The sequence below is a fragment of the Thyridium curvatum genome, assembly GCF_004353045.1.
Source record: "Thyridium curvatum strain D216 chromosome Unknown NODE_67_length_248306_cov_82.505095, whole genome shotgun sequence".
In the NCBI taxonomy this organism is placed as follows: domain Eukaryota; kingdom Fungi; phylum Ascomycota; class Sordariomycetes; order Thyridiales; family Thyridiaceae; genus Thyridium; species Thyridium curvatum.
Window position 1 is genome coordinate 135,579 of NW_022156822.1, and position 13,667 is coordinate 149,245.

A 13,667-nucleotide genomic window follows, 5' to 3' on the forward strand; every position below is an offset into this window, starting at 1 on the left:
TCTGGTCGCCGCTCTGGGACAGGGTGTCTCTGCGTGGTCCAATGGCACATCCATCAGAGGTAGACACCTACGGCAAATCCAACACCAGTGCCCACCCAAGGCGTGGAGCAAAGTGATTTGCATGTCACTTGGGGGCTGGGCAGGGAGATGATCGTGTCACTTTCCCCAGATGACGGCTGTCGGTAGGGCGTTCCTCTGACTGCAAGTGGGCAGGTACCGGGCGGGAGACCAAAATTATCCCTACGCCAAGAGCTCTTGTTTGCCAGCGGCTCGAATAGCTAGGCATTCCTGGTCCCCGGATAGGGCAGACGCAGCCATGGTGTGTGGTGTCATATTTTTACCGGGTAATGGGGGCAGACCATAAGCTCGGATGAACTTTAAAGCTCTGGGTGCGGCTGAGTTTACTGGACCCCTTAGGTATATGCTTGCTGCCCGCCTGGTGGCTATGCCGTGGTTTCAGGCACGTAATTGGCGAGCATCCTTTGGTATGATGACTATTTTGAGGATCATATCCAAATTGCCTACCGGAGGGCGTAATGCACCCGTGGTCATGACGGTGATGATTCGGTGTCCCATTGTCGATCATGATTCAGCTCGAGTCGCTGTGTGAGAGCGAACAGGGGCCGGTTAAATTGACCGCCTCCATGCAGTCCTTTTAAGGTTGAATAGAGGGACGCCGAATGCTCGGACGTGACATCGCTTCAGTCGTCTATAGAAGTTGTTCAGCTGCTTAATGAAGAGACACATGGAGTATTCGGATGGAAGAGCAGGCTATTGTGGGGTGCATGGGCTTGGGTAGATGGTCAGTTGACAATCCCCTTTGCCCTATTTGTCGATCCTTCTTAATGCTGTCCGCAATTTGTTGGTCATTGTCAAGAGCAATTTATTACGAAGTCTCATGCGAGGGGTTGGAAATCTAAAATCCCCTGTCTCGACGAAAGCCTCTCGGTTGGCGACAGCTTGGCCAGTCAGTTCGCTTCGACTGTCTCTCCCCCCTCAGACACCTATGCTTGAAAGTTTCAAACCTGATGGCACTCCAAGAAATGCATGACGATCTCTCCCATTCCTCAGAATGACTAAGAAACAATTTCAACAGGGCATTCCGGCGCTCCTCATGACTAGGGCACGCGTTCCTACTTCTGCTGCTTCCAGTACTTGCTGCCGGCCATCTTACGGTCCGTAACGTAGACGTTTAGTCCAGGCTTCTGCCATGTACTGAAAGCCTTCATGTTCTTCATATTATCGGCCGTGTCCCACTCGTGCGCATCATCGGCGTTCTTGAGGTCAAAGTTCCAGAAAAGACGAGCGAGGGCCAGGCGCTGCTCCATATATGACAGACTGGCGATAGTTAGATAATTGGCATACAGGGGTTTCGGTGAATGGTAGTTGTCAGACTTACTCCTTGCCAATGCAACTACGCGGGCCCAGAGAGAAGGGCCGGCTCGCCGGCTTATTGTCGGACTCGAACTCGGTGTTTTCGGAGAGCCAGCGTTCAGGGATGAACTCGTCGGGCCGCTTGAAGTTGTCGGCGGAGTGGCTGGCACACCAGGAGCTGACGGAAACAGTAGTCTTTTGGTAAGGTCAGCTATAGAGATCTTGATCGTATTCGGAAACTACACAGCAAACTTACACCTCCAGGAATGTGGTGGCCATCGACAACATCTCCTTGGGCGTCAATAACCCTGAGGAATCCAATAGGTGCCGGCGGGAAGAGCCGGAGACCCTCCTCCAAGCAGGCATTCATGTAAGGCAGATCCTGCATGGCGGATAGAGTAATCTCGTCTTCTGAGTTGAAGCGGTTGCGGACTTCCTCAATGACCTTTTTGTAGCAGCGGGGATGCTTGAGAAGGAACATGGTAAGAGCAGACAGGGAGCTGGCTGTTGTCTCACTTCCGGCAACACTACATGTTGTTAGACCTGTTGCTCGAAAGGAGACTGCCAGGAGCGACATACATGAAGAGAGCAGCATTGACAATGACTTCATTCTGGGAAAGATCATAGTGTTCTCCCTGCTTCAGGATGTAGTAGATAAAGTCCTTACGGTCGCTCTTGCTTTGGATACGTCTATGGTCCCAGGTCAGTTAATGATGCCTGTCCTCAACGGCATCCATGATAACTCACCGCATGACTTTCTCTCGGCTATATACCAAGTGGTCAGCACGCTGCCTTCGGAGCAGCTTGCCTTGACACCACTGCTGAATCTTTATCTGCAACCAGCTTCCAGGGGTGGCGAAGCGGCGGCTAGCCTGCTCGATGGCGCCGGCCTTGATCGCCATGAAGATGAGGTTGATCCAGAAATGGAACTCGCCCCTTTCGAGACAGCCAAAGGACTCGCCAAAAGCCAAGTCGCCAATCACGTCAAAAGTCATGAAATTGTACCACCTGACAATGTCGAAAGCCTCTCCCGTCCTGGCGTACTCGTGGATGCGGTTGATGAGCTTGTCAACGAATCCCTGTACTATATCCTCCTGCTCCCACAGAGCCTTCTTGGAAAAGCCGTGTGACAGAGCCTTGCGCTGACGTGCGTGATTCTCCCGGTCGGCCATGGAGATGGTTTGAGCACCAGGGACAGGATCGACGGAGCCGACATGGATCGGGTCCTTCTCGAGGTCTGGACGCCCGAGCTTGTGGCCGTATATATCCTGCCACGCTTGCACCGTGTTGAAAGCTAGCTCATTGGGCGACAAGCGAACAACGGGGCCGTATATGTCGTGCAGCTTGCGGGTTTCCATGGGCGTACGGCCCTTGAGCGTCCAGATGACGCCAGGTATCTGCCAAGTCAATTTGTCAAGCTCGGGCAGAACACGTAGACTGCACGTACCCATGAAATACGGTTGATGACCGGGCCTGGGAATTTTGCCAACGGATGAAACCAAAGGCGATATATCGAGATAATGACGAGATAGGTTACGATGCCAACGGAAAGTACGGTACCGGCGAATGCCAGGCGTGCTTGAATGCTATTTGTCTTCGTAACGGGGTCCATCCTGCGTGATTCTCAAATGTAAATGACTGGAGAACTCAAATAGTGCTACTCAACTGTGCAAAGAAAAGACGAGCAGAAAACATCAAGGCGAACGGTTGAAGTCGTATTGCCTCCTATATACCTCGCGTGCGGAGATACTCCTTCCTCAACGTGGATGTCTGAGCAGCCGACCATTCTCCCCGACGCATTGAACTTTATGATAGACGCCAACAACAGCCTGCACTACTACCTTCTTGCAGAGAGAAGCTCGAATCCCGCCATGTGATACTGGCTCCTCCCTTCCTTTTGGCCCTTCCCCCGCGGGTGGGTGCCATCAAAGGTGGGTGGATTTGTGCCAACTGCATCAAGATGGGTCCCGTATTGCGCGGAAAATCGTAACCGCTTTCCAACATGGCAACGATTCGACCGTCATATATCACGGAAACATCAAGTGCCGCACACTCACATGGCGTACATAAAACTTGATCTCGTGTGTACTGATAGAGAAAGACACCAAAAGGACTTTGCATGGGCATCGGTGGAGTTGGGTCGAGTATACGGATATGTGTACAGCTTTTGAGAGGCAATCTGTTTCGTCCACATGGGTAGCATGGCCTTCCTGGACGAAATGAAATAAATGAAAACGAACAAAACAGAATGACCAGCTATCAATAAGACAACCCTAACTATCAAACAAGTTAGACGTGCTTCGTTGAACAACGGCAGCATCGCCGCCGCCTTTCAACTCGCAAAGTGGGACATATTCCGGCAGCCCCACCGACTTCCGGAACCGACCCACTAACTTCCGTGCATGGCCGGATCTGACGGGAACCCGGCCGTCTGTAATATCGCATAAAAGACGGCGCCGGGCCCGGAAAACAACGGCAGGTTGGCTACGCTTCGAATTGAAATAGTGGAAAGGTCGAAGACCTCAAATTTTAGCATGGGACGCGCTGGCACGCCACACAAATGGCACGCAAACGGCACAACTTGAGAGGAGGAATTCGTCTCCTGGGATCAGAAAAGTGATGGCCAACCATAGTACACCTAGGTCCAGGTCAAGAGGATTCGCGTTTGACAAGATTTTGGTAGTAAAATGCAAAAAGAAGCTATAACATTGGAGGCAGATTCAATATGACGCCTCCTGGCAGCAAATGAACGTTGAGGTGAGTAGAAGCTACTCTGTGGTCATTCAGTAGCCGAATCAGACACCTATACTAGCTGAAGCATCACGGCTGGTGAAGGGAAGACTTGATTTTCAACAAGAAAAGTTATCTGAGATGATTTCATTGAGGCACTTGGCTCAGACAGTTGACATTCCCACGCATCACCGACCCAGCCCTATCATGCAGCGGCCGGTATTACCAATGAACTCCTTCATTAGCAAGTGTTACAGTGGTTGCAGCAGTTTGTACCCGGCGGACAGCAGCAAGGGCCATTCCAGCCGTCACATGGGCATTCAACGCAGCCTTGCCGTTTCTCGAGGTCCATATGCGGAACGCTCAGCATAAAGGTTCCATCAGATCGCATGACGACTTCCCCGCTTCGAGGAGATAGCCCAGAATCAGACTACATCCATACGTTAGTATGTGCCTTTCATGTTTTGTGCCCTTTGGGTTGATGTTACCTCGGAAGGGGCTGCAAATGAGAGGCCTGCCAGGCTCAGGCAGAGCACGATGGGCGATGAGAACTTCATTGTTGGAAGAATGGGTTGAAGTTGGATATTCTGAGGTCTGGATAGAAAAGCTTTTGGTCTTGAGATTCTTGGAGTCTACAAACACGGTGAGATGTGTATGAATTTATAGTAGGAAGGAGGTCATAGACAGAGTCAGAGATCATCAACCTGACTGCCTCTTTGGTCAGGCAGCATCTACCCAATAGCTCAAGGAAATGCAATCCTTTGAGAACACCCTCGGGCTTTGGGTACCTAGTTTGGTCGAGATAAAGCCCGACGCTTATGCAGGACCAAGTCACTCAACTCTCAACACAGTTATTGGCTCTCTCCCGCATTCTCCACGAAGATCCTTCCGTTTACAACACCCAGTTCACCTATTGCAACATCGGACTTCACTGGGTATAAGTCCACATGAAGCTGTCAGAACCTTGTAAGCCGAGTGAGCCTCGCTATGGGAACGGATCGACAAGGCACACAAGTGCTTGCCAAGCGGTCTCACATCAGCACGTTCATGCATTCTCATATCAACAAAAGTACACGAGCAAAAAAGAGAAGCGAAAAAGAGACCCTAATAAACTGTCATACTCTTCATCTTTGGCAAGCCCCACTACTACGGAGTATACATATCAGCAATCGTCTTCTGGCTGGCTTGCAACATGTTGACTTGGCAGATCAGCCACATGAGAGAAGAGAAACAGTGAACCCTAAAGGCTCCCGAGAGCACTCAGGCACATGTAGTTCGAGTTTGGTACCGAGCTACACATCCAATGGAGAACATCATTGTCGAGTCCGAGCAGACAAATGGGACGGGACGCGGCTCGAGCCGCAGGGATATGAATCAGTATCACACTTTGCTCAGACTTCAGATTTAAAGAAACAAGGTCAGCACTAAGCTGGGCTACCCGGGCTATGAAGCATAATTGGACATCCTTCAAGATCCATGACGGCTCGGGAGAGATGGGACACAGGACTGAACCATTCAATGTTGCCTCCAGTGCTTGCATCGTAGTACCCCAGCTCAGCTCCAGATCTATTGAGCCTTCGGGGTTTGACACAAGCTCAGCTTTCAAGTGGTCTGGCTGAGGTACACGAATCGCTTCATCCTCTGGATGCCCTTGTGGTCTGAATAAAACTCGCGTGTATAGACAGAGGAATAGATGCCATCTCTTGGCTCAAATTTATATTATATAGAATGCATTAAAGCTACTAATATGCGCCTATATCCAAGCGCCGACGAAGCGGCGACAATATGCGATTTCCACAAGGTTAATGAACACAAGACAATGCCGCAAACCCATCAGTCCACCGCAGACCACCCATGATGGCAATCATGGCGGCCAGCGAGACCACAACGCTAGCCCCACCATAGACATAGGCATGACGACGCCGCAGCACGGCCAGTTCGGCCACCCATGTCGATATCGTAGTTAGGCAGCCGCAGAACCCGTCCTCGATGCCCTGAAGGACTTGGCAGCCGACAACGCCGCCAATGGAGGCGTGAGCTAGGTCCCACGCCATGCCGAGCACAGCCGTGCCTCCGACATTGGCAGTGAACGTGCCCAGGGGGAAGGCCCCGAAACGGCCGTTGAGATAGAGCGAGAGGTAGAAGCGGGCCAAGCACCCCAGAGGCGCGAAGACGAGGGAAAACGTTGCTGTCCCTCTCCAGATCTCTGGGCCTGGGTTGTTGCGATCCGGCGGTAGGGCCGAGAGAAGGATGGCACCGGTCCAGCAGCCCCAGGCCAGGAATACCACGGACCGATCGAGAACCTTCCTGGTGAAGGAGTAAGGGAGCGATGGCGTGATCGGCTCAAGTGTGATAGCGAGATGCGCGCCAATGAACAACCCGCCAAGGGAAAGTGTAGTGGTTATGATAACGACGCCGAGTAATGCCATGAAAGAATAGCCGCCATTTCTAGGGATGGATGTTTCGGTCCCCGGCGCCGCGATATCGTTGCTTAGCGCCAGGAAACAGTCTTTGATAAAAGCAGAAAATGAAGTAAAGGATCCGCAGAACCCGGTGGCGAGACCGATGTACAGTGGAATCGTCTTCTTGGTCGCCATGTATGCCTTTCTAGCAGCCGCCAGGTCGACATTTGGCGTATCTGATGACCCGGAACCACCCTCCTCACCTCGAGACTTCTCCCTGGCCTCCCGGAGTTGGTTCTCATAGGTGGGTGTGCCCCATTCGAAGCGGAACAGCATCCTATCTTCGGACAGGAAACCCATGACAATGGATCCGGCAAAGTTGGGCCATATCGATGCAAAAATGACAGGGGCACCAGGATAGATGGTCAAGGCCCCCAGACCAATTCGGGCAAGAGTCCCCAAGAAGGAGAAGAAGACTAGGTAGGAGATGGTGTAGAGCTGCGTGGCCAGTCGGGATACTCGAAACGTCTGCGGCTCCTCTTCTAAATCCTCTTCTGGTTGCGCCACGGGAAGAGCCACGGAAGGCCGAGGCTCATTCCCGCTGACTCTTGACGTGCGCCTGCGCTGCTGTTCTTCGCGATCTCGACTGCGCTCCTCTTCCAGACTGTGGAATTTGTATATCGGACTTTCATCCGGGTTCTGAACAGGTGACACGGCCAATTCATCGAGGTTGTTGTAGGCCTCCGGTATATCATAGTCCACCCTCGTTCTCGACGATTGACGCTGCAGCATGCGCAGTTCCCTATCAGCAGCTGAAATTTGCGACATGCGCCGCGATAATCTCTGCTCCAGAGGCAGGCCCATGTCTTCAGCAGCGCTGCTGCCTCGGCGCGACCTGCTACGAGCACTGTAGCTATCTTCCCTGTTGCTGATGTGTCGAACGGGCTCTTCCTCGGGGTTTTGAACTGGCGGTGAAATGCCGACTTCGTCTAGGTATCGGTACGAGTCGGGTATGTCGTACTCGAGCGAGCCTCGAGATGCGCGTCGTGCATTTCGCGACTGTCTCGAGCGGCGCGAGCTGGTCCTCTGCAGTCCATCGGATGTTGTGACGTTGCGCGAAAAGGGCGAGGGATCCTCCAAGCCCGATGCTGGTGTTGCAGTTTGCGGGAGGATAGGACTCGATGGCCCAGGCAAAGAGGTCGTAGGAGAGATGTCGGCATCGTTAGATATAGCGCTGCCGGCCACGCCCGACGCAGCGTCATGAGATGTACGGGCTTGCGACATCTTCTGGGTCTCCCGGATCAACAGCCAGATACACGGAAGATCACGATTGGCTTCGAGTTGTTCTCATGTCGCGCGCGGCTTGTTTTTGATGATCACTACCTGTGAATGGCAAAGGCTGATCTGCTCATCGTGGATGTATGTCGAGACACGGCTTTCCCCGTCGTGATTTTGTGGGGAGTCATTTTTTTCGCTGGATGTCCTAAGATTGTGGCAATCACGGTGATGACTTGCGCTTTCAGGGCCGAGATATGCGGGAAAGCCGGCTAGCGGAACTTTCGGTCCTCAACAGTAACTGCGGACCCTCGTGTAGAGGAGATGAACCAGGACTCGGCCTCTCCGCGGGGCAATTGATAACCCCTTTGTTGGAAATCTTTGTGCTGGTAAGACGAGACTTGTGTGTGCGATGATGCAAGGTCGGCTCCCATTTCTGTGGTGTTTTTTTTTTCTTCATGATCTTCAATGCCAAGCATTCAAGATAAGATTCTACCTATAGGTACGTCACTCGACTTGTTTCCTCGCTGACTGATGCTTCCTTCTTCCGGTTCAAACTTCGCAATCCCTGCTAACGCACGACGTTGAGCGATTGCGTGGCTCCACTAGAGCTCCAGCGCGTGCGTCTTAGCGCTACATCCACTGTATGCAGCTGGGCTTAGGCGTCTTCGGTCTCCTTATCTGTTATCAGTGGTTATCGGGCTCTCCAAACCCCCATTTGTCGGTGAGCTTCTCCACTGGCCGTCACGCGGGGACAGCAAGCACGGGCGGCCAAGCGGCGGGGGGAAGTGACACAGGTCACGACCTCCCCCAGGGACGGACCTCAGCGCCGGTTGAAGGAAACATTCTAACTACCTAGGTACTTACTTGGGGGTTTTTATTCTACAATCTACGCAACTTTCTCTTCCCGTTTCAGCTCCCGGACCTCTCTACCCGGTGTCTCCTTTGACTCTCCCTTGAAAGACTCACACACCCCCTCTTGACTTATACCATCCCGGATTCCCCCTTATCTCGTCCCCGCACCATGGCAACAGACATTCCCAAGAACGTTCATGTATCGGCTCACCCGTGCCTGCTGGCCAAGCTCAGCCAGCTCAGATCTAACAAGACCAGTCCGAAGGAGGTCAAGTCCCTCATCAATGATATCTCGTTGATCCTGGGGTGTGAGGCCCTCGCCGCATCGGTCACCTCGGTGCCTGGCGCACAGGTAGTTCTCAAACCCTCCGAAGCCGGCATGAAAGACAACAGACCGCTAACATGAAAAACAGGATGTCACACCCATTGGTTTCGAGTATACATCATCTGGCATAGAACCCAGCAACATGTGTCTCGTTCCTATTCTGAGATCCGGTCTCGGCATGGTTGAAGGTATGTGATCTTGCTGAGGACCCCGGTGCGGGTTTAGATGGGCTGTGCTTTTTTTTTTGGCTTTACGAGAATCCGGTGGACTATCGACGGCCACATTTTCAAAGCTCTTTACTCATTTTTAAAGAAGTAAGAGACTAACACGCCTCGCTAGCCATTCAAACCTTGCTGCCCAGCCCGGTCCCAGTCCACCACCTAGGCCTCTACCGCGAGCCCACCACCCTGGAGCCAGTAGAGTACTACAACAACCTCCCCAACCACCTCACCGACCCGGCAGCCGCCTCGGCCCAGGAGCCTCCGGCCCGCATCGCCTTCATCCTCGACCCCGTCATCGCCACCGGCGGGACCTGCGCCGCAGCCATCCAGACGCTGCGCGAGTGGGGCGCCCACAAGGTCGTCGTCCTCTCCGTGGCCGGCGCCGTGGCCGGCGTCAAGCGCGCGGCCGCCGAGTGGCCCGAGGGCGTCGAGATCTTCATCGCCGGCATCGACCCGGAGCTCACCAATGAGGGCATGCTGAGGCCCGGGCTCGGCGACGTCGGCGACCGGCTGTTCCTGACGATCGGGAAGTAGAACAACCCGGCGTCATCTCCGTCCCCAGACCCTGCTTCTAGACCCCCGGTTGCCGTGACGAAGGACGATGTTAAACCATTCGATACTACCAATGTCGGTGCTCAGTACCCCCAGTGCGAACACGACATGGTGGTCCGACAAGGCAGCGAACAAGGGGCCGGCGAGCCCAATATCAGAAGATCATCCTGCCTGGTCTGCCTCGCAAGGAACCTAGAGATTCTTCACACAACTCTGCAGGGAAATCACCTCCCTTTTGTAGACGAGGTTGTGCAACTTCTGGCGACGTACCAAGATTCTCTAGACAGGTGGTGTAAAGCAGACCGCGCATGGCGGTCTGTGGCTAATTCAATTGTCAAAGAAGCACAGATGCAAGTGGAGTTGATTGAGCAGGCTAACCGATCAATCGCTTACGCCTGGCTTATGTGTCTTGGTCAACTGCTGATGGAGTGGCTGGTGAGGTTTCTGTTCTACTGGCTTCATCACTAAGGCCGTATCTTCTTTATTTTTCGGCGTCTTTTTTGTTTCTCACCAGATAAGATTTGGGAGTCTCCTCTTCAAGGTTCTTTAGCTTAGAATTGTGTTGTATCTTGCTATCCTTACAGAATGCCAAGAGTCTGTTACATGGGCGCATACGGCTCCTCGTCCACCAAGGTGCTCTCCTTCCAGCTGTCCTCGACCCACTGCTGCGTCACGACGCGAGGGACCGTCCGCCTCGAGCTGATGGTGCTGCGCACCTCGGCCGCGAGCTCCCTCTCGGCGGCGCTGTCGCCCGTGACCACTACCACGTGCGTCGCAGTCTCGTCCTCCACCCCGTCCGCGATGCTGCCGCCGCCGAACCGTACGTAGTTCCTCAGCTTGATGAGCTTCACCTCCGGCACCCCGCCGGCACCACCCACCGCGAGGTGCACACGACACCGCCTGAAGACCATACCCTTCAAGCTCGCCAGCTCGTCGCGGCCCCGCCCCTCGAGCTGCTCCAGGAACTCGGCCTTAGCGAACTCCTCTCCCGCTGCGGCCCCGGCCCCCCCTCCTTCCTTCTTGGGCATGGCCCCCATGATCTCCCGCAGCTCCGCCACGTCCAGGTCCCGCGCGTAGCTGTCGCCGAACCGGTCCACGTTGCCGCGGGCGAGCTCGCGCATGGCCTCGGTGGCGTGGAACAGGTGGCCCGTCTCGAAGGGCAGGAGGTAGGCGGCGCCGTCCGAGCCGGGCCTGAGGCAGTCGAGCAGCCACTTGGGCTTGACGATGTCGACGCTGTCGTCGCCGCCGCCGCCGCCGCCGGCGGCCTTGATGAGCGACGCCACCTTGACGACCTTCTTGTCCGCCACGAGGATCATGCCGGACTCCGGGTCGGCCCTCTGGCTGATGCGCCCGCCGTGCTCCTTGACCAGGGCCTCCAGCTGCGCCTTGCTCCTCTTGATCGGCCTGACCGCCTCGGAGAGCACGCAGAACTCGAGGCCCTCGAAGACCTTGTCGTCCCGTGAGCCACCAGCACCACCAGCACCACCGCCACCACCCTGGCCGGTGTCGCCGTCATCATTGGTGCCGGCCCGTCTCCTCGCGAGTTCCGCGGGCGTCTCGGCCTGCGGGGCGCCCTCCTGGCCCGCGATGACGAGCTCCCGCTTGACCCGCTTGGTCGACCTCCGCTGCCGCCGGTCCTCGATCGACATCTCCTTCTTCTCCTTCTCCTCCTCGTCGACCCGCCGCCGCAGCTCCTGGAACTGGTCGATGTCGAGCGCCGAGTCCCAGGCGCGGTCGAGCCGCAGGCGCCGGAAGCGCGGGAAGCGCAGCGTGACGCCCATGGCGAACTGGTCCGACGCGCCCACGCTCGCGGCCTTGACCGAGAGCACGATCGAGTCCCGGGGCCGGATCCAGACGTCGGGCTTCTCGTACTGGAGGCGCTCGCCGCCGCCGAGCTCGACGAACTCGGTCGGCGGGCTGGCCGCGTTCCAGTCCTGCCACTTGCCCTCGGTGTGGTGCCTGATCTCGGCGTAGTCCTCGGCCTTGAACCCGCCCCCGACCTTGAAGAAGCTCCAGCACTTCTCCGGGCTCGCGCCGGCCTTGACGTGGTTCTCGCCGGCCCGGAGGCCGCACAGGAAGCTCGAGATGGTGCCGCCGCGCCGGCCCGAGCCGAAGTAGCCCCCGACCACCACGCAGTCGAGCGACTCGCCAAACTCGGACATGTACTCGGGCTTGACCTTGATCCAGTCGTCGTTCCGGCTGTTGAGCCGGTACATGGAGCGCGGGTTCTTGAGCACCAGGCCCTCGGACGAGTCGGCCACGATCTGGCGGAGCATGGGCTCGATCTTGTCGGGAGACGACGTGGCCACGTGCGGGTGGATCTCCAGCCGGCGGTGGACGTCGTGAACGGCCCTCTCGAGGGCCTTGTGGCGGTCGCGGAGGGTGTACCGCGTGAGGGGCTGGTCGTTGAGGTATAGGATGTCGAAGACGCGAAACAGCGGTCTCGGGGCCGTCTCGTCGTGCGGGTTCTTCTGCCCGGCCAGCGCCGCCGTCTTGAGCGTGCCAAAGGCCACCATCTTGTCGAGCTTGGGGTCCCAGGTGATCATCTCTCCATCCAGGATCAGGTTGCGGACGCCGTCTGCGAACGCCTTCTTCAGATGCCGCGTGAGGGCCGAGTTATCATCCTCGAAGCCTTCGCCGTAGAGGTAGGTGTAGTCCTTGGCCTTGCGCGACCAGAAGCAGAAGCGCTTACCGCCGGCAACGTCGTCGTCTTCGATCATGTGCATCTGCATGCGCTCGCCGTCCAGCTTCTCTTCGATCCAGAATTCTTGGTCGTCGGCCTCCGGGCGCAGCTTCTCCACCATCTTCTGGAACGACGAGGGCATCTGGAACTGCGCCAGCTGGGGCTGGAAACATTGCATGAGAGTCACCCCCGTATCATCCTGCTCCAGTCTCACAGCAGGGTCGGAAAGCTCCCAGCACACGCGCCGCAGGCTCGATGAGACGCTGAAGAGGGCCTCGCCGTCGGGGTGCCACAAGTTAAGAAACGTCCGCTCGGTGGCGCCGACCTTCATCTGCTTCAGGATGATGCGGATGAGCCACATAAGCTCCTCGGCGTTCATGCGCTTGTAGAAGATCTCAAAGATGGGCAGCTGCTCCGACTCGCCACTGGCGCCGGCCAGCTGGTCCAGCAGCTCGTTGACCTCGCCGATGCGCATGTCGCCGACGGTCGTCCGCAGCTGCCTCTTGGCGAGCACCTCGTAGCACCGGCCCGCAAAGTCGCCGGCCATGCGGCTGGCCGTGATCTGGCCGGGCAGCTTCCAGTGCAGCAGGTTGTACCCGTCCTCCGAGTTCCGGTCGATCTTCATGAGCTTGACGAGCAGCTTGCCGATGGTGTTCTCCTTGAGGCCGTAGACGCCCCGGTCGCGGTCCTTGTCCGGCAGGATCAGCCGCAGCGCCGGGTAGAAGTCGTCGCCGACCTCGGCGCGCCAGTGCGCGATGAAGCGCTCGATGATGAGCCGCCGCTGCTCGTGCGGCGACAGCTTGGACGGGCCGTGCGGGCCCGTCTTCGCGCGAGACGGCCCGCGGCCGGGCTGCGCCTTGTTCTCGTTCAGAGGGTTGAAGAGGTTCTTGAACAGCTCCGAGAACAGCAGCGTCGGCGCGTGATTGCGAGGCCGGTTGGGATAGCTGCATGGTATTGTTAGCTGCCGCGCGGGCCAGGTCAACAACGTCCCATGGTTCGCTCACTTCTCATCGAGCTCTTCAAGGCTCTGACCAGTGCCATATTGGCGTTCGTCCTCCTCCCGCGCAGCTTCCTCCTGGGAAGGCGATTTCTTGACACGACTCATGCTTCTCACGTAGCCCTGATTCTGACGTGGCCCTGTTTGCTCCAAACTAATGCATTATCAGCAACGGTTGTTGTGAGGCTAATTGCACCTGCTTGAGTTTTGTGTGTTTTCAAGCACAAAGAAAACGGAGAGCTGCCCGGGCAGT

General features: G+C 56.1%; 4 protein-coding genes across 4 annotated transcripts; 1 reads left to right on the forward strand and 3 right to left on the reverse strand.

Moving 5' to 3' along the window:
• Positions 1–1,133: 1,133 nt before the first annotated feature.
• On the reverse strand, positions 1,134–2,986 carry E0L32_009349 (uncharacterized protein; the record flags this gene model as incomplete). The annotated part of the gene is made up of 6 exons (XM_031144304.1): positions 1,134–1,338; positions 1,400–1,569; positions 1,631–1,901; positions 1,954–2,064; positions 2,122–2,771; positions 2,822–2,986. The coding sequence occupies 6 exons, from the start codon at positions 2,984–2,986 to the stop codon at positions 1,134–1,136; spliced, it is 1,572 nt and encodes a 523-aa protein (XP_030991172.1).
• A 2,920-nt stretch (positions 2,987–5,906) lies between these two features.
• E0L32_009350 (uncharacterized protein) lies at positions 5,907–7,790 on the reverse strand (the record flags this gene model as incomplete). The annotated part of the gene is made up of 1 exon (XM_031144305.1): positions 5,907–7,790. The coding sequence occupies one exon, from the start codon at positions 7,788–7,790 to the stop codon at positions 5,907–5,909; it is 1,884 nt and encodes a 627-aa protein (XP_030991173.1).
• A 1,015-nt stretch (positions 7,791–8,805) lies between these two features.
• Positions 8,806–9,716, forward strand: E0L32_009351 (uncharacterized protein; the record flags this gene model as incomplete). Its single annotated transcript, XM_031144306.1, has 3 exons — positions 8,806–8,988; positions 9,050–9,149; positions 9,301–9,716. The coding sequence occupies 3 exons, from the start codon at positions 8,806–8,808 to the stop codon at positions 9,714–9,716; spliced, it is 699 nt and encodes a 232-aa protein (XP_030991174.1).
• A 617-nt stretch (positions 9,717–10,333) lies between these two features.
• On the reverse strand, positions 10,334–13,522 carry E0L32_009352 (uncharacterized protein; the record flags this gene model as incomplete). The annotated part of the gene is made up of 2 exons (XM_031144307.1): positions 10,334–13,361; positions 13,422–13,522. 2 exons carry the CDS (start codon positions 13,520–13,522, stop codon positions 10,334–10,336), a joined length of 3,129 nt encoding a protein of 1,042 aa, XP_030991175.1.
• Between the last annotated feature and the right edge of the window lie 145 nt (positions 13,523–13,667).